The 26,101-nt window shown below is 39.6% G+C and overlaps 1 protein-coding gene across 4 annotated transcripts in view; it reads left to right on the top strand.

Annotated features, from left to right (window-relative positions):
* The window catches only part of SLC9B2 (solute carrier family 9 member B2), a 26,529-nt gene continuing 428 nt past the window's right edge, over positions 1-26,101 (top strand). Inside the window, exons 1-12 of one of the 4 annotated variants that reach the window (XM_088056113.1) lie at positions 1-887; positions 3,451-3,550; positions 4,703-4,886; positions 6,208-6,378; positions 9,055-9,197; positions 10,949-11,076; positions 11,963-12,138; positions 12,678-12,784; positions 13,911-14,060; positions 16,435-16,543; positions 16,712-16,848; positions 17,829-21,955. In XM_088056113.1, coding sequence (XP_087912239.1) covers positions 514-887; positions 3,451-3,550; positions 4,703-4,886; positions 6,208-6,378; positions 9,055-9,197; positions 10,949-11,076; positions 11,963-12,138; positions 12,678-12,784; positions 13,911-14,060; positions 16,435-16,543; positions 16,712-16,848; positions 17,829-18,056 — 2,007 coding nt within the window. In that variant the 5' untranslated portion in view covers positions 1-513 and the 3' untranslated portion in view covers positions 18,057-21,955. Of the gene's footprint in view, positions 888-3,450; positions 3,551-4,099; positions 4,151-4,702; positions 4,887-6,207; positions 6,379-9,054; positions 9,198-10,948; positions 11,077-11,962; positions 12,139-12,677; positions 12,785-13,910; positions 14,061-16,434; positions 16,544-16,711; positions 16,849-17,828; positions 21,956-26,101 lie in introns of those variants that run through there. The other 3 variants (XM_088056114.1, XM_088056115.1, XM_014261752.2) reach the window with 3 other exon arrangements.

Consider the following 26,101-nt stretch of genomic DNA (forward strand, 5'->3'; position numbering starts at 1 on the left):
GAAAATTTAATCTGATCAAAAAATTCTTTGGTTCTCTCTTGGATTTGTAGTCAGTTTAGTTCTGTGCGATGATATCAGGAGCAAAGTAGCAACATGTGATATTTGACTCTGCTTTCACATGCACTCAGTGCAGCTTGCAAATTTAGGGTTGATAAAGGGAAGGTCTGTCTTACCTTACATTGTCTCATTACCTCATGTGCACTTACAAATGAGGTGGATGAACTTGCTTTATCTTTAAGAAGTCGAAATGCCGGGAAGGGAACAACATAAATATGCGAGTTGTGTTTGTTCGGGGTGGTTTTGGAGATTGGTTGGTTATGTTTTTTTTCAATTCTCCTCCCCGCTCCAGTGCATTTTGCCTGTGTGCACCCAGAGCAGAATCAGCAACATCTCCTCACCCTTTCCAACTCCTCCAGCGCTGTAGCCTGGGTTAAAGGACCGCGTGTGGCTTCCCCGTGCATCTTCCCACAGCCATGGGAAAAGCAGCACTGAAAACCTTCTCGTGTGTACCGGATGCAGCGAATGCCATGGGGGCCTGGCTATGAAAGACACAAAAATCTTCCTCCTGGGTGTCCTGATGGGTATCCAGAGCCTTGGATGGGCTCAGGTCTGGTCCATCGCTTCCACCGGCCTGACAGCTCGGACCACGGCGTGGCTCCTGCCGCCTTTCCCGCGGTGTCCATTCAGCAGAGGCATGCGGGAAGCCCCTTGGAGCATCCCCAGCCGCAGCTGCGGGCCTGTGGAAGCCATGGAGCTGTGGAGGAGGCCCTGTTGCGCCGGCAGCGGCGGCGGGGGGAGGAGCCGGAGCCGCTCCCGCGCTGTCCCCTCACGGAGCCGGCGGGAGGCTGCGGGCAGCGGGGCCCCGCTCCGCGCCCGCCGTGCCCCAGGTGAGTTTTCCGCCGCTCTTGTCGCGCTGCATCCCCATCCCCTGCAGCAGGAGGGGTGACTGGGGTGGGAACTGAGAGCCGGCTTGGCAGGCAGGAGGCTGCTCCCGGGTTTACTTGGCGCCTTTTTGTGGATAATGATGGTTTGGGTGTTTTAATCGTAATTTATTCAGAGCGCCAGTTGCTCTGGTGGTGTTTGTGGTATTTCGTTTGCATGGCTGTCTGAGAGCAGAGCAGAGTGCTGAGAGTCACCGAGGCAGCAGCAGAGCTCATGCCATAGGCATGCACGCAGTGTCCCTGTCAGCCAGCTCTCCCTCGCTACCCATTCAAAAACAGCTGAAATGAGAGGATCTAACACAAACCTTGCTGCTTTCGAAACGAGAAAAATGTATTTTAAAGGGAGGTACTAAAATGTGTCTGTTACTTGTGCCTTCAATGGTTTCTCAATCACTGATTTTTGTTGGCATAGAAGGTGAAATTGAAAAATCAAAATAACACAACCCCCCACTCCCCCCCCCCCAAAAAAAATCCCCCAAACCTTTGAACTTCTGACAGACCCATGCTGACGTAGGTACACTAACTACTCACTTTGGTCCTGTTGATCCAAAGGACAGTTCTTGAAGGCAGGTTCTTGATCCTGCCAACAGGGTGAAGATCTGCTACAGAACAGGTAAGGACAGCACTATTAGATTCCTCATTCACTCCTGAAACCATTCCTGTTAAACAGAACATTCAATATCCCTGCTTAGTGAATCTTTCCTGTCCCACATGCTGCTGTGAACAGCACTTTCGGGAGCGGAAGCTGTGGCAACGTAGACTTGCCTTTCTCAGAAGTATTAATGTATTTTGTGTCAACAGCTACGTGACTGATCTGGGATGTTGCCCCTGCAAAGCTGGATGCAGAACAATATCCTTCTATCCTTTGCTTGCACACAAACCAAGTGCAAAATTAAGTACATAAATCCACCCTGGGAAAGTGGTCAGTGAAAGGAAGGAGGGAGGCCCTAGTAGGTTGCTGATACTTTCTGTTCTAGTTAGGAGGACTGGCATTTGTGTATTCCCCGCCCTGATGAAAGGATAAAAAAACCCCAAAAGTATCACTGATGTCATTTAAAAAACCCTAAAAACATAACTATTTGGTTCCACAAGTACTAATTAAAAATACAGAAAAGTACTAAAAATTGAGTAAATAAACACTTTACCTTTAAAAAGGAAAGGGAAAAAAGCAAAACTGTTAATGTAGAACACACTGAAAATGTTTGCATGTGGCTCTGTATTCTTCTTTAATGCTTTGGTCATGCCTCAGACCAGTTTCATATCAGAACAGCTCAAACAAAACGTCATAGGTATTAGAATGGCCCTTCTCTTTATGGTATCAGCCATTCCCAAGTATCAAATATTTCATTTTAAACTTGAGGCTTGATAATTGTGAGAATTAGCTTTGACTTATTTCCAGACATCTAGCAAGGAAGGAATTTCTTGGCTCAGAGGTTCTGGCTTAACTTCACTGGTGTTTCATATGGCTAGAGCAATGTAAAAGACTTGAAAGACTTGAAATTTAGCTGAGGGAGAATATATACCAACCTTTGCTGTAAGAGAGAACACTATCAAGCCTTGTTTCCAGATATTTGCCTGCCCCCCTTGATAGCTCACACTTGTGAAACTGCAGTAAATATGTGCACCAAAAAATATCTGACATACAAAGCAGTGCACTGCCATATCTCTTGTTAGAATCTGTGGGACAAAAAGTGGACCAGTTAGAGTGAGCAAAGACAACGATAATTATCCACAAATTACTTGGATCTTATTTCCCGCTCAAAGAACTATCTCTGTGGGATATAATCAGTAAAATAGACCCATGTTTAATCAGGCTGCAAGCTGTGAAAAGTTGTGATCTTTATTCAAACAGGCATCTTCACTTTCTTAGATACTCAATGTGTTTGTAACTAGTAGCATCTAACAGAAACACATTCTTAAAATTCCTCTGAAAATCAATGTGGATCACTCAGGATTAAGTTAGGGAAAGTGTCCCCTCCTGAAGCTTTAGAAACTCAGAGTTTTAGAAACTGTAGTTGTTCTAACTTTATTGGATGGTCACTTGCACTGACAAGTACACAGGGCCTGTGACACTTTCAGAACCAATGGTCCTGCTAACTGGTGCTGACAGCAATAAATCTTTATTATGTGCTGAAAGGAGGCACAGATAGATAAAGATGTACTACAGCCATACTTTTAAGATGGAATGAAGAGGTTAGCACAGATAATTGTGATTCTAATACTCATATATATATATATATATACATATATATATATATATAATTTTTTTTTAGTGCTTGAATTGTGCTTGTGATTTCTAAGCTTAATACTGTTCTTTGGTTAGTTTATGTCTCTTGTTCTTAGGTACAGCATACAGAGGGACACAAAAACCATTAAACCTGAAATTGGGCTGAGAGGATTTTTCCACCTCATCTGTGGGGAAGAAGCAACATCACTGACAAGTCATCTGTTTGGAAAACAGTGATTATTTGCTTCTATTTAACTTTTCTATCTTTATTTCTTTCTTTAGGTTTGCAACAATGGTAGAGGAAGATGTAAATCACTGTGAAGATTCTGAACCATCAGTATGTGGGAGAAATGGCATGATTCCTATGCATGAGCAAAGTGAGGTAATTAACTATGATCTCAAAGTATTGTTCTAGTCAGAGAGAACCCTCCTTCTCCTTTTTTCCTCTTTTAAGAATAAAATTCTTAATGTAAAAGGCACTTAAAAGTAAGCATACAGCATTGAGTGTATCTCATATAGATGTTTATATGGCACATCTTTATGTACATGGTGATCATGGGTAAGCAAGTAACTCCATGCTGAAAGCTCATGAGATTTGTGTTCCAGTCATGACTCTGAGTAAGGAATATATATATATATGTAGAGAGAGAGGGAAGAGACAGAAAAATAATCAGAAATGTGGAAGTATTGCTGGAGAAGGGCCAAACCACATTATAAGCAGAATTCCATGTCTACAGTATGACAATAAGCTGACATGAATAATCATACAGGAAGGCAGATGATTAACTTGTCAAAAATAATGCTAAAATTAAGTGAGACATATCCAAAAATGGTCAAAAAGTGCTTTGGTTATGAATATGGATAAGTTGGTGTACCAGTATAAGAGACCAGCTTCAAGGAATGTCAAGGGAGTAACTCCCAGGGTAGTATTTCTCCATCTCTACTTTGACTTACCAGCTTGAGCCTTCCAGCAATGGATCATGTGAGTAAAGCTTGTGCTGGCCATCTGTGCTGTTTCTTTCATCCTTGTTCAGTTATTTTGGTTCAAGGCTTTGCAACAGAAGTTATTTAGGAGTTAAATTAAAAGCACGATCTCACTGGAATTATGCTAATCATTGACTGTATTGTAAAATCCAGCCTAGAAGCAGAACCTTATCAAATTGTAGAAAATATTCATAAATGTTTAGTTTTGTACACAAGACAAGCTGAGCCTGGCTTGCTATTATTGTTTCTTCATCAAATATGCAAATATTGTTACTGCACAGGTGTTATATCTATTGGGACAGGAGCCCTCTCAGTTGCAGATAAAAAGGCAAATGTCCTGTAATATCTCACATGCAGTTTTTTGTGCCATGCAAGAAACAAACACAGGGCCAAAAATATGTCAAAGCTGGACACTCTTGTAGTGGTTGTTTATATAACGTAATTGTCTGCAGCCAGTGTGGATCCAGTGACTCAGCTGACTTCAGGTGTTGCACACTACTTCAAGTAGATACAGGGCCACTTCTGAGGGAGTCCCCTTGTTTGCATTCAGCAGGGACCAACAGCAGATGCCAAAGGTACTGATGGGAATGTACAAACAGAAGAAACTGCTCTCTTGAACCATTGCACTCAGCAACCTCCAGAACCAACAGCAGGGTCTTCAATACCTGCAAGAACATGGAGGCAAATATTTGCTTGTCCTCCTCAGGGTTTAATGGCCCGAGCAGTGACAAATGGTAAGTAAGACAGAGTTTAATTAAAATGAGAAATGGCAACTGAAGTACTTGTTTGTCTGAATGGGATGATATCTGTCCACTATCCTTGAAAATAATGAATGGAAATAGCTTTGTTTTACTTATCACACCGTTGTTTGAATGTTTTAGCCAGAGTTAAAAAAAGAAGAAACAAAGGTTTGAATTTGTTTTTGTTTCTCCAGTCTCATGTGTTTACTATGATAGGTGTGTTTTTGCACTGCAAACTATTTTTATCAGAAGAAAGACTTCCTAATTTTTGTCTTGATAGTTTGTCCTTAATACCAGAGGCTTGCAAAGCCAAGAGTCCTCACTGCAAGGCAAACTGATGTATTTTGTTTAGAATTTGTCCTAAACTGAAAACTCCCAAAAGAGATGCCTGGATAGCCAATTATTTAAGATTTTTCCTAACAAAAGACATTCCATGTGTCTTTGACTGCTTCCACAGCAACTTGGAATTCTTAGGCTTTTATGTTTGGAAATCTACTGGTCTTCCTTTGCCACCTGACACCCTCAAGTAAGATTAAGAAAAATTCCAATCTGAAAATGCAGGACATTTATTCAACACATTTTTTTCATTGCCTTTGGTCTTCTGTTTTATATGTATGCATGCCTGCTCTTGTTGGACAACTGTCAGAACAGATTTGTGAACCTTGGAACAGCTTATTGTTTTCACATATTTTATATTTTCACGCACTGTTCTCATAATATTTTTCAGGATTTTTTTTCTCCTCTGTATTATCCTGCTTTGATTGCTGTATCAAGGGAAGTATTTGTACTCCAGATGTCCAGAGACATGACTCTCCTCAGAATTTTTTTCCCAGGGATAACAATGTATTGCACAAACGCATTCAGCCAAAAAATTATGCTTAAATTCTTTTAAAAATTAGACTGGAGCTGCAGTCATCAGCTTGAAGATATGCCAGGCTGTTCAGCAGTAAATTTTACTCTGATTCTGAAGTAGCTGAAGCAAATGCAAGATAAATTAGTGAAAGTCTTTGCTTTAAGTTTGGAACTGTGAAGTGCTTTTCACAGCAGACCAAGGCTCAGTAAATTTATTTTGATATTTAATGATATTCCTGTTACCAATTTTAAAGTATTTTATCATCTATAAAATCAGAACATCAGTTTAGGGACCATCAAAGATTAACTGCATTGTTATGATTAAACTAATTTTTAAGGTAAATAATTTAATTTCTAAAAGTCATGGTAAACTTTTTTCTTTAATAGCAAAACAAAGGTGATCTAACAGCAAAGTTGTTTCTGAGAGATGATTAAATATTAATTATTTTTTGTTTCATTCCAGTTGCATTTGTGGTCCTGGTTTGGGCTGTGGTTTGGTCCATAACTGGGGCTGAGTGTCTCCCAGGTGGAAATCTCTTTGGAATTCTGTTTCTTTATTTCTTTGCTGTCATCGGAGGTAAAATTTTTGGATTCATTAAAATACGAACACTACCCCCTCTCCCTGCTCTTCTGGGTAAGATATCCTTCCTTCTTTTCTTCCTGCATATTTTGGTGTTTAAACCATCAAGTAGTATCTGGATGGTAGACATGTTTGGATTGGGAACAAATAAACTGTGTCACATTCAACATTTGTAGCTTTTCCAAATTACTTTTTCTGGTCCTCTCTGAAAAGGTGCAAAATTCCCAAGACTGGCTCAGGTGAAGTTTACTAAGGCTCTCGTCTTAATTCTTTGTGGGTCAGAGAACTGTCTGCCTACAGACTCAAAGTTTATTGTCCTTCAGACCTTTCTGTCACAGTTACTTAAAATTTGGCTTTAATAATACCAAACAGGAATCTTAATCCAGACATCATTTTACAGTAGAATACTAATCTCTTTGTAAAATTATTGCTGAGCTATTTCTCCAAAGAAAACATTACAACAACTCCCTACTACTGGTAGTCCAAAGGATTTCTTTCTTCTCCTTCCTTTATCTCAAGATAATTGAAACCTGAGAAAATAAATTCACAACAAGGAATAATTCTTCTGCAGAGAGTTATTCTGATTCAATCATAACATTTTTTTTCACATCAACATCCTATTTTATTTTACATAGAAATGCAAAATAGAAATGGGAGATGAAAATAATGTTAATTCTGACATCTTTAAAATCTTTCCAGGTTTCTTTCCTAGAGGAGGTTTTATGCTTATTTAGATGAGTACAGTATTTTGAAGGGCTGTGATATTGGTGGAGCTGGAAATGAAGCTCCAGGTTCTTCTCACCAGCTGTATCTTGTCCCCTTGCTATGTTTAGTGCAAAAATGGGTAAAGCTGTTGACGGATAGTAAAACTCCCCAGCAGAGTGGGCCTGCAGTGCCCAGCTGTGATCCTGTAGCCTGCACAGCTGCTGTTGTGCCTCACACAGGAGCTCCACACACGGCTCTGTTGAGCTGCTTGATTTCACCAGAGAAAAGAAATTCAAATGAGAGGGAGGGAGGTTTTGCATATGTCATGCATGCCTGCAATATGAACACGGAATGCCACATGCAGGGAGTCTGCCCTTTGTAAGTAAACACCCCTCTTAAACAAATAAAAATATTTTTGACCATTTGGATTCTGCTTGTCTGGGAGTTTTTTAATTACATCTATGTCTAAAAGTTATGAGTTGAGCATGAAATTGCTTGTCAGACAAGTAATACTGGACAACAGAAACTTCAGCATGACAGCACATGTCTCTTGAGTTGTTTAGGACAGAATTCATTGTTCTGATCCCCAGTCTTTGAGGAAAATTGGAGAAATCTATGACTCAGAAAACAAGATAGACAATGTCTGTGAATGTTCTGCTTTTATGTTAAAAATACAAACTTTGCTTTTTGCTTTTACATGCCTATAACCCACTTTTGCTAGGTCCAGTAGAGTGTAAGGTGGCCGGCTGAGCACTTAAGCACCTTACTGTGAGCCTCTCTTGCAGGAAAAAAAAGAGCGAAATTGGTACTGAAACAACCACATAATATATTTTAGGTGCACGTTGCAGAGAGGTTTCTGCAGCAGGAAACATGGTGCAGTGAAGACATCCTTTGAGCTGGACATTTTTACTTTGTTAAGTAGATTTCTAGATCGGGGTAGCTCCAGTGACTTGGACCACATGCAAACATTGCAAAGAGCATGTGATCACAGTGCCAGCCTGATATAATTGTCATGAGGTACCATAGATTTATTATGGCACCGTTTTTTTTCCGAGAGGTGGTGGAAAGAATGATTTCTAAAAGTTTAGTGTCCTGGGGCAAATCAAGTTCACAGTCAAGGCTCACACCGAGCTGGGACCAACCTGAGCAGAGTGATTTGTTTGCTTTTTGCCTTTTATTTCTTTTACTGTTTCTAAACATGACTAATATAAAATTATACCACAAAAATGTATCTTTGAGTCATCAGGACTCACAATGAATCCTCTGTAGATCCATATTTAAAGTGAACTTTTTCTGTACTTTTCCATATCCTTCCAGAGCTATGGCTTTGATAGCTTTGCAGGAAGTCTCTGATTGGACAGTTTTATTAATATTTGTAAAACATTGTATCTTGCAAGTATCTCAAACAGAGGATAAGACTAAGTTTCTGATTTCCCTTCCCTTTTTAGTCCACTCTTTGTGTAAGTCTCATTGCCAGAGCACTTGAAAATGTTTAAGTTAGTCCATGATGAGCTGGTTTAGACTATATTTCCTAATGAATGCAGTGTTATGGTTCCTGTGACACCTGCATTTCTTACACCTAAGAGGATTTTTAACGAATCTCAACTTCTGAGATAAATACACAATATTAGATGATCTTCCTGTTTTTGTATTAAAACAAGCTAACAAGGAAAAAATCTTTAAGGAAGCAGAGGTGTCTTTGACTGTGGTATGACCTGCACCTGATAAACAAAACCAAATTATTTTGACTCAGACTAAAGCTGTGTATCAGCATCCTGCTGATTTATTCATTGGTGACCTGCTGTGCTCTTAGGTCACTTTCACTGCTTCGAATGCATTTATTTCTTCTCATGCCTCAGTCCCATTGTTAAAACATGGCTCAGAATTCAGAATACAAATTGTTTCTTTTTCTCTCATGAAAACATGATATAGTGTCTATTTTTAAGAGTGCTATGCAAGCTATGCAAGTTTTTCTTGTGCAATAAATAAAATAATTTTACAGGAGCTTATTTGTTTTGACTTAAGGGATGCTACTTGCTGGTTTCCTAATCCGAAATACCCCATTCATCAGTGACTTTGTCCAGATAAAGCTACGCTGGTCTGCAGCACTGAGGAATATTGCTCTTTCCATTATCTTGACCCGAGCAGGACTTGGCCTGGATCCAAAGGTATGGCACCAGCCATTTGTGTGTGACAGTCTATACAGCAGCAACCAAAAAAATTTGAATAATTGGTTCCATTAAAAATACTGAACTGCTTTGTCTTGGAGCATCTGCAAATTAGATCATTATAGAAATTACATAGTTTCTGCTGTATAATTATATGTATGTTAATATTGGCAGTTGGATTTGTACAGTAGGCAAGCAATCAAAAAAAAACTGAAGAAAACTGATTTTATGATTATTTTCATTTCCTGAGTTTTGTGAGTGGAACAAATTGAGGATGTGTGCACTGTCATGGTCTGTCAGGAAGAGTCTGCACTCCCTGACAAACTCCCTATTAGTTTATACTGAAAATTTGAAGTAATGGAAGGGATCCCCAGTCCTTGAAAGAGAATGTTTTTCTATGGGCAGAAATCCAAAAAACCTAACCAACCAAAAAAGTCTAAACCCTGTGTGACTGTTTTACTTTTTTTTTTTTAATCATTGCCATTTTAATGCAAATATGTTAATTGCAAAGATGAACCCTGCTGCACTATTGAAACAATGATTCTCATCACAATGATGCCCATAACAGTCCTGTGAACAAAAAATAGTCTCTGCACCCTAAGAAACATGATATTTCATAAATTATTGAAGGCAAGGTTTTGCTTATTCAAAATGAGCTGGCTGAAGTAAAGCTGTTCCATATTGACCCCTACTTGTTGAAGGAACCACACAGAGTTTTATATAAACTTAAGTAAAGTATGGGAAATTTAGAACATCCAAACTAATTTTTCTTAAACAAGAAAAACTAGAGAATTGCCAGTGCTACAGTTATTTAGGAAAAGAAAGGTTTTGCCAATATTAAAGAATGTCTTTTCCTTTGTTATAATAATCTTATTTTCCAAGACATTGAGGTCTGTATGAGCATGTGTGTTATTAGACACAGCTTGGATGTCCAGTTCTGTGAGACTGCATTTCTTTCTATTTCATGACAACTTTTTTTTTGCTGAGGGAACTTCCTTTTTGACTCATTTTTCTTCTGTGGCCACAAAACTGCCATTTGGACTCTGTGTGTGGCAGTGCTTTGATGCAGTTAAAATTGTTCGTCATGTAATTGAAACAGAAGAAGAAGACAAAGTCAGTTTCTCAGCGCTGATTATCTGGGATAAACTGGACTGGAATGGAAAAAGTGGAATTCACTGATGATTTTTTGGTTTGTTTTGGTTTGGTTTTTTTAAATTCCATGTCAAAATTAGGAACCTGTCCTAGCAGACTCATGTTTGTGACTAACTATTAAAGACAGCCATTACAAGCAAATATGCCAGTTTAGAAATTTTCTTTAAAGTTGCTGAGCTAAAAGGAGTTTAATCTCTGAAGATCAAATGAGAGACAGCTGAAAGATGCTTGACTCCTTGTGCCAAGTCGATGTAGTTCTACAACTTTTCATGATTTGTTCATAGATTTTGGGACAATTTTTGGTGGTGCTCATGCAGCTTCTGGGATTATACCAAAATCTTTTGTGGATGGAGCAAATTACAAGAAGCCAAACAGAATTTTCTGCTACTCTTTCCTGTAAAATTCATGAACCTTGTCAAACCTAGATTTAGGGTTTATATCCAAATCCGGTTGGGCTTGGGCCTGTCTCTAGTTTCGGCCATGTCATGTCCTGTAGTGCACCTCAGACGGGATTCATTAACAAGCCATATCAGATTGTAAATGCTTTTCCTTTCTGTAAAGCCAAGGGTACTGACACTATTGTGCCTGTATGATTGCAGGCTCTTAAGAAGCTCAAAGCTGTCTGTTTACGGCTCGCTTTCGGACCGTGCCTCTCAGAAACAGGCACAGCTGCTGTCCTTGCCTACTTGCTCCTGCCTTTGCCATGGCAATGGGGATTTATATTAGGGTAATGTACTTTCCTGTTCTCCTGTATGATAAAAGTGCCGCTTTTCAGGCCGCAGCTAAATGATCCAAGTGTTGTTAGCTCTCTGTGCCAAGCAGAGACCTCAGTTCAATGCCATTTGGGAAGCTGTGCTTAGCCCCTGTGGTCTTTTGCTTACCATTTATGTCTGTCTCTGTGGCTAATTTAAAGGTCATATTTTCAGGCTACAGACTACTTGCATCATTACTTTTCTGTGTCTGTGACCTGAGTACTTGAAGAAGGAAGGATAGTGCAATTCCTGAGTCTTGAACCACAACAGATGGGGATTTTTAGGGACAGAAAATCATACCACAGTTTGGAAAATTTTCATACTGGAATTCAGAACTTCTGCACATAGGACAGCCTTCCTGTCACAAGTCAAGGATAAGGATATGGCATGGTATAGTCTAGGGTAACATCCTTGAAGAGAAGACCTTTTTCATCTAGTCCTATCTAAATTGGTAGACTTGGGCCAGACACATATACTAGAACAAGCTGGATGAACTCCTGTGGCACACACTGAATTTTATGAGAATAAACTGGGATTCTGAGTCATAAGCACATCTAGACCAGGTTTCCAAATGAGACTGTCAGGGCATCTATCAGGGAGTGTAACTGGCCTGCAGTGGAGACTCCAGTTTTAGTCTGTGGAGCCCTTTACTTTCAATGTTACTGAGTTGTGCAGAGAGTAAGAGCTGATTGCAGACCTGCATAGAAATATCCCCGCTTGTAATTAGAGGGGAAGGGTTAGGAAAATACTTTACATAAAGGTCTACTTATTTATACTTCAAAAAAATTAAGGTCAGAACATTTTGAAGTTTTTTTTAGTTCAGTGTTTTCTTTTTGAGGTGCTGAACCTATGTGTTTTCAGTTTTGTTCTAGGTGCAGTCTCCCCTGCTGTGGTGGTTCCCTCCATGCTGATTTTACAAGCTGGGGGATATGGGGTGGAGAAGGGTGTCCCAACTTTGCTGATGGCAGCTGGCAGCATCGATGACATTCTGGCTATCACAGGCTTCAACACTTGCCTTGGGATGGCTTTCTCCTCCGGTATGCTGGTTAATCTGCACATGATGAAATGCAGAACAGTGATATTTTGGAGAATGTGTGCTCTGTTATGGCTGACTGGTTTGTAACTTAATGGCATCTCGTTATAAAATTCATGTATAACCTTAAATAGTGAGATGGAAATTACCCATATTTAGAAGTTATTGTAACATTGTCAGCTCAGAGTTGTGGGTCATAATAACTTTGAGAGAACATTTTTTTCCTTGACTGCTCCTTTAGCTGCCAAGTCTGGCCCCTGCATATGCCCAGCATAATGCTGCTTTGAAAATTCAGTGGGTTTGGCAATGTTCTTACAGTGGCTCTTTCTCTGACTTCTCTTGCACACCTTCTTTGCAGGAGCTTTCAGAGAAAGGAAGTTGCACCATCCAGTTCCTTCAGGCTGATAGGTTCCCTCCTGAACTCCTCTGCCCCAAGTAATTCTAAGCAGACACTCTCCTGGAATCACTCTCATAGGTCTGGAGCATGGTTTGAGTGAAGATCTGTGTATGACTTAGTGAACATGTTTTTATTTTGCAAAATAGGTTCTACTCTGTACAATGTGCTCCGTGGAGTGCTGGAGGTCGCTGTTGGCATAGCAGCTGGGGGAATTCTGGGAATGTTTATTCGATACTTCCCAAGCCATGACCAGGTAAAAACCTAGTTAAAAAAAAAAAATTATCATAAAGTGATTCTTCAGTAAAAGATTATTTTCTTTAGTTATTAATTTCCAAGTCTTCTGAAGCTGGTTTTAGGGGAAGCTTTTTACAGTGATAGCAGCTTCCAGATGGCAAAACCTATCAAGTGAGGATGTGTTTTAAAGGTGTTTACTGATTTACTGCACCAATAATAATGTATGATCTCATAGTTCTTCCTGATGGAAATTTGGAATCCAGCTCGCTATCCTGCTCTCATTGAAGGTAGTGGAAATGAGGGAGGGTTTGATACCCATTTCAGACAGTAAAATAGTAATTTATTAGATTGATGCAGAACATATTTTCTTCTTCAAGATGTATCCAGTAGGCCTAAGATTAAAAATTAATAAAGCAGATGTATTACAGGTTTTAAGTGATTGATCATATCATTAGTTATAATGTGTTACTTTCCATAAAAATTGCATTTATAGAAAGTGGTAGATGAATTTTCGAGGGGTAGTTAAATGAATAGAAAATTGTGGAAGAATGTAGATATGCTCTGGACTACCAGTATTCAGAGCATCTATTGCCTTCAGTGGCATCAAATTTTCTTATTAAATAATATAAGAAGTGTTATACAAGAGCTAAACAGTTAGAAATGAGGAACAATGGCTGATAACTGTCTGCTATGAGACTGAATGAAATAAAACTAGATTATTCCTGACAAATGTTTGACTTGTCCTTAAAAACATCTGGTGGCAGATTTTACTTTTCCTTGGATAAACTGTTGTAATACTTGACTACACAGGTAGAAAATCCTGCTATCGCAGAGTTGAGGCAGAGCTGCTAGAACCTAGCATCATGTTCCTTCTGATAAAAATAGCTTAGTGGCAATAAGAATTTGGATGGGCAGAGGAAAAAAAATTATGTTTTCAAAATTTGTATTCTTAGGAATTAATGTTTAAAAAAAAATCCTCAATCCAACTGAGCAGTTTAAGTCTCACTTGAAAGCTTTGATTACTTCAAAATTATTAAATTTTCTTTTTTTTTTCAAGTTCTTATTTTCAAAATTAACAGGAGTAACTTTTCTCTCTGTTTCTGAAAGAAATTCACTTTTATGTTTGTCTCTTTCCTTGGCTGCAGGCATCTTTGGCATGGAAGAGATCATATTTTGTACTTGGACTGTCCATGTTTGCTGTTTTTGGCAGCATCCACTTTGGCTTCCCTGGATCAGGAGGGCTCTGCACATTAGTCTTAGCTTTTGTTGCAGGTGTGGGATGGTCTGATGAAAAGGTGAATGTTTACTTAAGAAGCACACCATATCCAAAGTCTGGTGAATGTACAGCCCTAGAGGAGCTTGAATTTCTGTCAGGAGTGGTAGTGGTATATTTGTGAAGTGTTAGAGGGTGTACAGATTTAAAAAACAAACAAACAAGCAAACAAAACAAACAAAAAAACCCCCACCAAACAAATCAGCATATTCTACATTTGTTTTGGAAGTCTTTAGCATTTCCCATGCCAGAAAGTTACCGTCTATGTCAGTGTATACAGATTGAGAAATGCTCAGCATTTCTTAGACATCTTAAGCTGTATGAAGGAGACTTAGTTGTGAAGGCACTTGACAGTAGCAATCCAAATCTTTAATTCACAGCTCTGTGAGTGTCTGTGCACAGTCACTTTATGGTAAAATTTACAAATGGATGTCCAAGATCCTGTTGTGGACATGGCCTGAATATCCTGAGGGTTTGTTTCCTGTGATTTGGAGAGGGTGAAATGAAAAGCAGTGATTAACTATCCTCTCTCATCTTTCCCAAACCCCAGCCAGTGTAATTTGGATAACTTAGAGAGCAGGGTGCACACAATAAATGATACTGTAAGACCATACAAAAATCATACAAAAGACTACTTTTTAGTCACTTTCTCTTAGGTACTAGCCTACTTCATCTTACTGCTGCTGCCCCAGTCTTTCTGTACCTTGCTATGTCTGACAGCTTCTTTTTCTTGATACCTACATTTAATATTTTGTGGGCATCTTTCTCTCCACAGCTATACCTTTGTGACATTCAGTAGGAGAAGGGGAAGAAAAAGGAAAGGGGATTAGATATAGTAGAGTCCATGTTATTATCCCCATCTTGACCTTGACTTTACAAATATCTCAAGGTTTGTTCTAACAATGAAAAGAAACTAAGATTGTCCAGTTTTAAAGGATGAAAAACTCTTCTTGGGACTTAACTGTTGAGGACATTACAACTGATCAAGCTCTCTACTGAAAAGCTTTTAAACCATTTCAGGAGGAAGAATAAATGCTGTCTATAAAGGCTTAGTTTAAATTCTTCTGATCTGTGAATGGAGTTTCATGACCTTAAGTATACTGATGTCAAATGCCTTAGTTCTTTTTCCCCTCAGATAGAGATAGAGGTGTCTGTGTACTCAATATAATACCAAGGTTTTCCTGCTGAGCTTCTCAAAGGCCACTGCCTCCTACTGTCCATGGTGGAAGGCACTTGACAAACACTTATCTACGGAGAACAATGAACATTGAACCTATTCCTGGAACAGTCAAATGGGCAGTAAATAGGCTGAAATCTGTGAAGAGGGGATTTCTGGGGGCTTTTTGTTTGTTTGTTCTGGTTTGGTTTGTGGTTGTTGTTTTTTTTTTTTTAATTTATTTTGTCAGAACTGAAAAGGGTGAAATAACAAGGAGAAACAAGGCAAAAAATGTTTATGTTTTTATATATATGTATATATATATATATATATATATACCTCATTTTCTTTAAGGTTACAGAAGTTTTTGTATTATTGTAACCTACCATTCCATTGACAGAAGAGCAAGGGGTCTTGCAGGATCAGTCCCAAAGAGAATACCAAGGATGGGACATGCCTAGGCCCTGGATTGATTATTGACAGAGCACTGCACTTACATTTTCCACATACTCCAGCCTGAAGGCTCATTTGCAATTGTAGAACTCACTTAATTAAAAGACAAGTGCTATTTGATATACTGTGTGTACATTTTTATGTGAGTGGAAGATTCCTGTTTAACCTGGCAGCAGTTGTTTTAGGAAAATTGTGTAAAGTTCAAACATGAGGAGAAAAGATGGTTTTGCCTTTATACACTATATTGCAGTGGAAAGTTCAGCACTTTTGCCTGGTATGTGATTTCAGACTTGCTCAGACTGACTTTGCTCCTGCTGACATGGAGAGAGGTTTCTTACTGAGTGCAGCACGAACAGAGTTAGGTCATGACTGAAACTTGGGTGAGCCTGACTCTGCTCAGCTAAAAATGGAAGAACATGTTTAGACATGTAGTTCCCAAAGGCTCAGAAACTTCATGGCAAAGCTGTTGAAATTACATCTTTCTAAATACTGAAAAACAACAATGCTTCATTTTCCTCCTCTTGTCTGCAAACTGCTGTTACTGTTCAAACAGCTTTTTAGTTCTCCTCTCAAGACATCAAACATTTACTTGCTAGGACAGCTAGACACAGTCTGACCTTCAAAAGTTGTACAACTGATTTTGAATGTTTTAGTATTAGGTCAAAGAAAGAGAAGCAATTCTGGACAATCTTTATGAGACATTTTCACTTTGTCCTATGATTTCTTCACTGTTGTGTCTCCTTAGCCATCTTCTTGTGAATTTACAGGTTTTTTTTTTTTATTGCAGAGGGAAATAGAAAAAATTGTGGCAGTTGCATGGAATATCTTTCAACCTTTTCTTTTTGGTTTAATTGGAGCAGAAGTATCTGTTACATCTCTTAGGCCTGAAACTGTTGGTAAGATCATTCACAAATTATCCAGCTCTCATTACTGGCTTTGAAAGAATCTCTATAAAGAAATCTAAAACAAAGCAGACTATGGCTGACCCCCCCCCCCCCCAAAAAAAATCAAAAAGCCAGAAGCACCAATGCAGAAAAGTACTGAGAAATGTTTGTCTGTTGCAGGGCTCTGTGTTGCTATATTAGGCATTGCCCTAGTTGTGCGAATCATAGCAACGTTCCTGATGGTGTCTTTTGCTGGGTTTAATTTCAAGGAGAAGCTGTTTGTCTCACTGGCATGGATTCCCAAAGCCACTGTCCAGGTAAACAATCCAACATCACTTTCATTCCAGGGTAAATCTATTTTCTATAGCAAAGCTCCCTGTAACTAGAATAGCAGTAAGCAGGAAAAGGTTCAAGCTCAGTGACAGCTGAGTATAGGATATTGACTGCTCCCACTCTAAAACACTCTTTAATTGCTTGGAAAGTGCGTAGAGAACTTTGTGTGAAGGTGATTTTCTTGCATCCTGGGTTTACTCTTAATAATGACAGTGAATTGTATATATATACCACAGGAAATTTAACAATTTATCAGCCATTGCTGATTGTTGGGCCATCACATACAGATTCTGAGACGTCTCAAAGGTAAAAATGTTTCACTGCTGCATATGAAGTGTCTGCAAGGACAGTCACATCAGGACTCAGAATGGGTTTCAGTTTGTGATTATTTTGGTAAGGAGTAGCCTGAGAGCCATATTAATAGAGATGCCTCAGGCTGGATACATTCCTATTCCTTTATTTCAGTGATTGGCAAGTCATTTAGACTTTGCCTCAATAGCATGATTACTTGCAAACAAAAGTTAATAATCAAAACAGGCAAGCCTTATTACACGATCAGTGAATTAAATTTTCAGAAGCTGCCACTGGTTGACTATTGTCAGGATACATTCTCCAATTGTGGCATTTTAACAGCTGCAATAGACAATATACTGGCCTATTTCATTAATCACATATTCTCCAGAAATGTAGATAAAATGGCAACTAAGTAATGTTCTTCACAGGAGGAAACCACACAGATAAACTCATTATCTTAGGAAATTCCAAGCGAAGTCAAAGCATAGTGAAAGTTGTTCTCATATGTATAATATGTTTACTTTGCTGTGTACAGCCTAGAAACAAATGGGTTGAATGTACTAAAAATGTCAAATTTATGTGAAATGTTTACTAATGATAAGTTTCCTTTTTTCCTCATTCAGTGCTAAAGATTACTTACTCCATCTCAGCAATGTTTTCTTCCCTGCAGGCTGCAATAGGTTCTCTTGCCCTGGATACAGCAAGACGACATCAAGATGAGCAACTGGAAAAGTATGGAATGGACGTTCTTACAGTAGCTTTCTTGGCTATCTTGATCACTGCTCCAGTTGGAGCCCTGGTTATCGGCTTGGCAGGGCCCAGACTTTTGCAGAAGGCTCAGACAAATAGCAAGGAGGATGAGGAAGGTGCAGAGGTTGGAGAAGAGGCAGAGGCCTGAACCTTCATAAGACAGACAACTACAGTAGTCTGGTCCTTCAACCCTGACACTTTTGTTGAGTAAAAATGGCATGTCTCTAATCTTGCTGGAGGAACTTAAAACTATCAGTTACCCCTGCTATTTTTAAAGCAGCTCTGGTGGAGTTCTATAAAATATTTTTTTGTGATGATGGTGCCTTGAGATGAAATAGCTGAACATACAGTGAATAAGATGACCTGGCAGTGAGTCACTGAGAAGTTAGCAGTCAAGAGTTACTTGAAATGTGTGGGTGGTGAGGCCAGAGAAAGGATCAGAATTGTTGAGGCATGGAGTGGAGTCATGAGGTAGAATATAAACAGAAAAAAATGGAGACTAGTGTGAATAACTCCTTGATGGTTGAAACTGGGCTGTGAGATGACAAGTTCCACAACTCAAAGAAAGCAACTTCCAAGAAAGAGATTGCTGAGACATAGTGAATAAGTCCTGCTATGGGTTGGTGATTCCCTCTCCTTCCTCATTTGTGTTCTAAAACTTGCCTTTTCCTGTTGCTGTTCTTCCTCACAGCTGAGGCACTCCTTTGTGCCTTCAAGGACTATCAGCTCTGGTCATAGCAAGGAACAGCAAGTGGTACTTACATGCTCAAAGAGAGAGTTGGGGCCATCATAGACTGTGGTAATAAAGATGTTGGTGCTGGCAGAAAAAAGGACAGAGCCTGAAAATGAGATGAAGGTTGTGGGATGGCTATAAGGACTGGGGGAGGGTTGTATGGGATTGGGATGGCTGCTTCTTCACCTCAGCCTTCACACAACATGATGTCAAGGGAAAAATGTAACCCCTGCTGATCAAAACCCTGCTCTTGCCTTTTAGGTTTGGTACCACTTGACAGATATCAGCAAATCTATCTGCCTCTGCTACATTTCATACAAGTAACTAGCTCAGAGTAAGTTGTTGGTAACTCCATTCTGAGGCATGGGGTCAGTATGGCATCCCTCAGTAACTGGAAGTTACTTTGTTATTTTTTGGAAAGGCTATTAGATTGTGCCTGTAACTGAGGCAGACAACACCCTCCTGAGATTTCCACACTACAGTTCACTGAACTCATTTTACAGGATACTGTGTAGAATATATTTGATAATGTCTAGATTTTGGCATTAGTAAGAACTAATGATTTCTATTTTAGCTTTTAAATTTTTAATATGCAAAGCAAAAAATGTACAAAAATACTTTTAACTGCTTAAATACTTCTGAGGTTGACACTGTACTATTTGCAGAGTCATATGCCATACAGATGAGCTGTATACAGCTCAATATGCATGCCTTTGTATAAGCCTTACTCTCTAAGCAAAAAGAAAGCTTCCTGAGATATACTTAAATTTTACAGCCTGCAGTTCCAGCACAATGATAAAAATACCAGGAAATTCTTTGGTAAATTTTCCCTTAACAGTTGTCAAGTACATTATATTTTTGTAACTATGCACACGGCTGTTCTCTCTGCATCCTTGGGAATGTACCATCTTTAGTTCAGTTTGTCTCCTAACCTGAAAGGGAGAAGCTTTCACCTGATGGGTTTGAAGCTGGAGCAGTGGTTAAGGGTGGTGTGCTTGGTTGTTATTGTGACATACCTGGACTTCTGTGCCTGTTCTGTCTACTTCACATGCAATCCTGGTGTCCCCCTGGCCCAGTATCTTTACTGACAATCTGGATGAGGGAATTGTCTACCCTCAGTAAATCCACAGGTGACACCAAGCTGGGTGGCAGTGTTGATCTGCTGGAGGGCACAAGTCTCGGCTGGGGATTTGGACAGGCTGGGTCAATGGGCTGAGACAATGGAATGAGGTTGAACAAGGCCATGTGCTGAGTTCTGCCCTTGGGTCACAGCAACCCCAGGCAGTGCCACAGGCAGGGGACAGAGTGGCTGGGAAGCTGCGCAATGGGAAGGGACGTGGGGTGCTGGTGACAGCAGCTGAACATGAGCCAGCAGTGCCCAGAGGGGCAAGGGAGTCCTGGCCTGGATCAGCAATGGTGTGGCCAGCAGGAGCAGGGCAGGGATTGTCCCCTGTACTCGGCACTGGTGAGGCCACACCTCGAGAGCTGTGTCCAGTTCTGGGCCACTCACTACAAGAAAGGCATTGCAGTGCTGGAGCGTGTCCAGAGAAGGGCAGCAGAGCTGGGGAATGGTCTGGAACACAAGTCCTGTGAGGAGCGGCTGAGGGAGCTGGGGGTGTTTAGCCTGGAGAAGAGGCAGCTGAGGGGTCACCTGGCTGCTCTACAAATCCTGACAGGAGCAGGTAGCCAGGTGGGGGTCAGCCTCTTCTCCCACACATCCAGTGACAGGATGAGGATAGTCTTAAACTTTACCAGGCAAGGTTTAAGTTGGACATTAGGAAGAATTCCTTTACAGAAAGGGCTGTTAAACAGTGGAATGGACTGCCCAGGAAGGTGGTGGAGTCATCTTCCCTGGAGGTGTTTAAGCAAAGACTGGACATGGCACTGAGAGCCATGGTCTGGTTGACATGGTGGTCATAGGTTGGATTCAATAATATTAGAAGTCTTTTCCAACCTCATTGATTCTATGATTTTGTGAAATACGTGTAGTTTTAATAGAAGGCTAAGTATTTGGAAATTGTAATGTTGGTTAAACTAACTGACAAGATGAAGAAATACAGTGTTCAGTTCATATGTGACTGTCTATAAAATAGTTCTACCCAAGTAAAACTTACAGGAGTTCACTTTTTTGTAAAGTTTTTATAATCCATAGGGATCACTATGCCAAATTTGGAATGTGTTCAGTAACAGAAGTGTTATGCGGTAAGGATTACAGCCCTTTAGATTTGGACAAAACCTTAAGTATGAAAGCAAACCTCTGATGAAGAGCTCTGTTTGTGATAGCCTCTAATACTTCCTCATCAGCTAAACAGCATCTCATAAATGGGATTTACTCATTCCCTTAACCTCAGTGCACTCTCAGTTATACATTACATCATGTCCACAATTCTGAGTGCTTGAATAAGCTATACCAATGAAACTTGTCATCTTTTTTGCTCATCTGAGATTTAATAAATTTTTATTTCCTTGCCATTTTACGTGGGTATTTCTCATGAGACCCCTTTCCCCCAGCTTTTATTAAATCTTCAAAAAGTATAAGGTCAGAGCTATTACAAAGACCTGCAGATCTAAAAGTAAATGCTTTAATGCTTTATAATGTTCCCTCTCCTTTTCTTCCAGAAAGGAAGAAAACGCATCTTTTCATTAAATGATCAGAACTAAAAACTTTAGAGACTGGGCTTTTTTAGTATCATAACAATTTCAGCTGCTTTTAAATAGCAACTAACTTTGAGAGATTAGATTTCAGTTTTCATCAGAGTACAGGTGAAGCATGACAGTAAAGACCACCTCCCTTTTAACAAAATGCTGTGAAAATCATTACTGAATAAATTCAAGCATAAATTCAAGCCAATAAAATCATTATGCCATAGCAGTCTCTTATTTGCAGGAAATATTAGAGCACAATGCGCAGTAACAGATAACCAGAGTCCCGCTGCCACGCAGACATAATCACAGGCATAAGTGTGGGGGAACTCTGAGTGTGTTGTTCCAGAAGGTTCACAAGAACCTCTGCAGCAGAAAGGTCTAACAGCAGAAAGTGTTCCCAGCAGCCAGCATCTGGAAGTTACAGCAGGCAGCATATGGGAAAAGACAGAAATTGTCTGTCTGCAAGCAGGGAGTCACACAGGCCAGGGGATGTGATGATGATGTGATTATAATCACTGCTTACTCTCTTTTTTCAGCCAAACGGAGCTTTTTGTGGAATTTAAATTGAAGTCTAAAATTAATTGTGAAACAGTCATGGTGTAATACAGCCACAAAATGAATGATCGTTTCTGTGCCTTGCTTTAAATAAAGAGTGCAAGAGATCAAAATTTTGGCCAATTGCACTTCAGTTACATTTACTTTGTCTAGTAGTTGCCCAAAGTCAGACACCTTTCTCTAAACCTGTTTTACAAGTTTTAGTCTCTTATAACCATGTTCAAAATAATTATGAAAAGGAAAACATTGCTGTTCTTGTAGAGTGTCACAATACACTGATTTCAATTTCCCCAGATTTTCCATCAAGACTGAAGACCTGGTCCCACAACCTCAGTTCTGGTCTTTATTAGCATTTAGGGCAAATTTATTCCTGTGTGTGGAGCTTCCCAATTAGATTAGAAAAGTCAGGTGATTGGTTCAGCTTCTCAGTTGCTGGTAAGATACAGAGCTGTACAGGCACTTCAGCTTTTAGCTATCTGTCTCTGTAGACTTTAGATAGAACAGACTGGTAAATTCTTTGAGATTTTCTACAGAAGTTCTGCAGACATGAGACAGTATTACCTTGACAGATTTTGAAATGCAAGAAAATGATGATTTGCTTGTGATTCTCATTGTATTATTACCTTGTGGAAATTACTACAATGTCCTTTCTACAAAATAACTGTGACTTGCTCTTGCAAAATCACAAATTTGTTCCATTCCCTTACAGTTACAAGCACAAACAAAATAACTGTCCCTGTTTATCATATAGCCCTATTTGTAGATTGCTGTTAAACTATCTCATCTAAGAGCAAGTAAGGAGAAAAAATACTTAATCAAGCTGTGTTGAAGATGGAGTGAAGTTAAACCTTACCCTGTTCTTCAAGGAGCTTTTTGGGAGAAACAAAACCATGTTTTATTACTCACATGTATTACTCACTTTAACAAGGTTTGTTTTAATTTAACAGGTTTGGTTGTGATTTCAGAGAAAACCAAACTGTTTGAATACAAAAGCATCCTGATAAAAGCTGGAAGCACATACAGGCCTGTGTCTAGTAAGTCTGCTACAGTAGACTACCGTTTTTAAAACCTGAAAAAAAAAAGTCAAATACGGGGCTTTACATTTCACAGTAATTTCTTCACCAAACACAAGAATTCGGGCTTGATGTTCTATATACATCTGTAAGTGAAAACTTGAATATAAGACACCTTTATATATTCTTCTGTATTATAAATGCTTATATCCTAATACATTTATGGTTTGCTCATCCATTAAGGGAAGACCACCATGAAGATTTAAACAAAATACATTACACCATGGTTCTGTTACACACTTGGTAAAGGCAGGCATTTCACACACAGTCACATCCTAATCTGCCATCTTTTTCTGCAAGGTAAGAGGTTTTGGAACCTAAAACTGTCACAAACAGAGGAAGACTGATCTATTTTAATTCTACTGCTGCTGCAAGAGCCCTTGTATGAGAACAGCTCTCTGACTTGCCTGCTGTTTCAGCACTGTGGTGATCAGCTTTGGCAACAGCTCTGGGGCTTCCCACCTAACAATGGGTCAAATGAAATGCTGTTAACGGATGGGTGAGATCTGTCACAGTACCGTTGTCTAAAACTGTAGCACGGACCAAATTTTTATTTTTAAACTGATGGATACACTATTTCATGGGAGAATTAAGCACTTTAGAATAATTAATTAGAAATCTAGCAGTTAGGTAAGTAGTAATTATCTGCATCTCAAAATTAAGCCTCACCACAGCAACCTTCTAACTTGCCTAAATAATAATTCTGAATGGGAACAAGCCAAGAGAACAGCTCAGCTCTGCATCTTCAGTTCTGTCTCTTAACCCATTCATCCCTTGAAAATTCCCGTTGCAAAACATAGTGACTATAGTGCAAGTGAACTTGCAGGAGACAAATCTGTGTTTCCTTACCATCATCACAGGGTCCAAAATAGAGGGGTAATGTTGGTGGCTGACCTGCCCAATAGTTTGGTTTATATATGGCCTGGAACTGCTAGTATTCCACCTGGGATGCTGTGTGAACCTTTCCAGAGGTGTGGGATTTGTCTGAGCTGGGCTGCTTTGTGCAAGACCAACAAACTGCCCACTTAGGAACCATGCAGACCAGACCTTCAACCTGCATGACTTAACACTGATCTGCTGCCTGAATATATATTCACAAAGGAGGAAGTTGCTATCTTTTTCTCCCCCACTTAAGTACACTTAAATTTGTTCCTGAAAAGCAAAGTAAAACATGATTTCTCAGCAGAACAAACTCAACAGAAAAGTACACTTACATCACTTGAAACAGTGACAGCTTTGTAATTGTATGTTCATACAAAAAAATGCTTAGTTGTAGAAAGTCAATTTATTCTTGAAATAAACGACTTATTTACAGATAGGTACAGTTTTACAAAGCAGGCAAAATTCTTCTCAGAATAAGGTACCAAAACAGTGACAAATTCATCACTGTCTAAAGGCAGTTTATTCCAAAAAGAAATCTACAACAATCATGAAACTAAATCATACCAATCACATAATAAAATGCTGTCCCTTGCAACTACAACAGTAGAAAAGATTTTTTTTCAGTCATGAGCTAGATTAAGTATCTGCTATACTTCTTTCTTCTTGAGTATTAGTGGACCTACATTATCTCCTGTCAATTCATTGTGCTTGTTGTGGGAGCCATCACAGACAGGGAACTGAAAAAAAAACATACACAAGGAATTAGCATAATTCTGTACAGCAGGTGCATGGTGATTTCTGTATTTCTATGACTCGATCTTCTCGAGTGTGGCCCGGCTAGCTCAGTGATGAGGTTTCTCTTCACTCGAGTTTCAAGCCAGCATGTGTTTGTGGGGTTCACTGATTTTCTTCAAGAATCCAAGTCTATAGAGCGAGTAAAGAAATCGGGGTGGGGGGACTCTCTCTCTGGTTTGCATTCCACAGTTTATTTCTGTGAAGGGGAATCCAAAGGACGAGAGACAAAGGATTTGGGGTCTGGGGGGTCTCTTTTAACAGGGTTTCTCGGAGGGAGGGAACATCAGAGAGAGAACCAATTATTTTTCTCAGTTAGTACATGTTACAAACTTTCTACAAATCAAGGTTACACACACCAAGATAAGAAGTAACAGACACCAACTTCTTCAAATGCCCACAAAGGTGTAGGAGTATTCTCCACAGAGGGGCAGAAGGGGAGAGAGGGGGGGCTTGGTTTCCTGGCAACACAGGGGGGAAAGAAAGGGAAGGCAAGGTAAGCATGTCCTCTCAGCTTCCATAGTTTAGAGGCATTCTGGGACAGGAAAAAGTTACAAACTTCCGTGTTGGAAAGAAGAGTTCTCTTCTCTCAACCCCGTGCTTTCCTGGGCTAACGAAACTTCAAGCAGCTGGAAATGCCAGCGGGGTCCTCTCTTTACTCTACCCGGCCTCTCGCCGTGGGGCTGAGGAGAGAAACTTCAGTAACCATGGTAACGTGACGCCAGGTAAACAGTTTGGAGAAAGAGAAGCTGGGGGTGGGGGGAGAATCACAACTAAAAGATGGGAAAAGATACATTTCAGGCTATCAACTACAACATTTCTACACCCTGAGCACTCTGATAATGTTACTAGTTCCTCCTGTGATGTCCTGGTTCAACGTCGAACTCCCTGCCTCCTATCAGACACAGGATATTAAGGAAAACAAATTATGTTAATGCATAACTAAGTTTGTGAGATCCTAAAATAGCTGTTCTGAACAAAGTCAGGGACAAAGCCTTTTCCATGAAAGAACAGCAAACAAAGCAGCTATCACAACTACAGATGGATTAATTGTGGAACTACTAAGAGTGCTCTTAATATATCTAGTCATTTGCAACCAGAAAGCACTTTTTCAAGAAAAACTGAAATACTTGGCTGAAGTGATTAGTCCAAAGTGAGAATAACTGAGTAAGCTCTTCAGTTCAGGGTAGAATTTTTTGTTTTTATTAAAAAAGGAAAGTATTTGGTCCAGAGACAACAAAACCAGAGTGTGGTCAGGACATTCAAATCTGAATCAGAAAATGAAAACTGAGGCTAGATGAAATACACTCATTTACATCTAGTTGATTTGGGGGATATGAAATATCCCAACCAGTCATCTCCCTCACCAACACAGGCCCAGCCTTATTTTCATTCTAATATGAACAACTTTCTAAGCATTGTATTTTGCAAAACAAGAGTAGTAAAGTTTTAGTTAGTTGCAATATATTTCCAAATAGTAAAACAGGTTTGCTAGGTTTTATTCTACTCATG

This window comes from Pseudopodoces humilis, chromosome 6 (assembly GCF_049639895.1).
Source record: "Pseudopodoces humilis isolate 2021_Gansu_Grassland_sample_001 chromosome 6, ASM4963989v1, whole genome shotgun sequence".
Classification (NCBI taxonomy): domain Eukaryota; kingdom Metazoa; phylum Chordata; class Aves; order Passeriformes; family Paridae; genus Pseudopodoces; species Pseudopodoces humilis.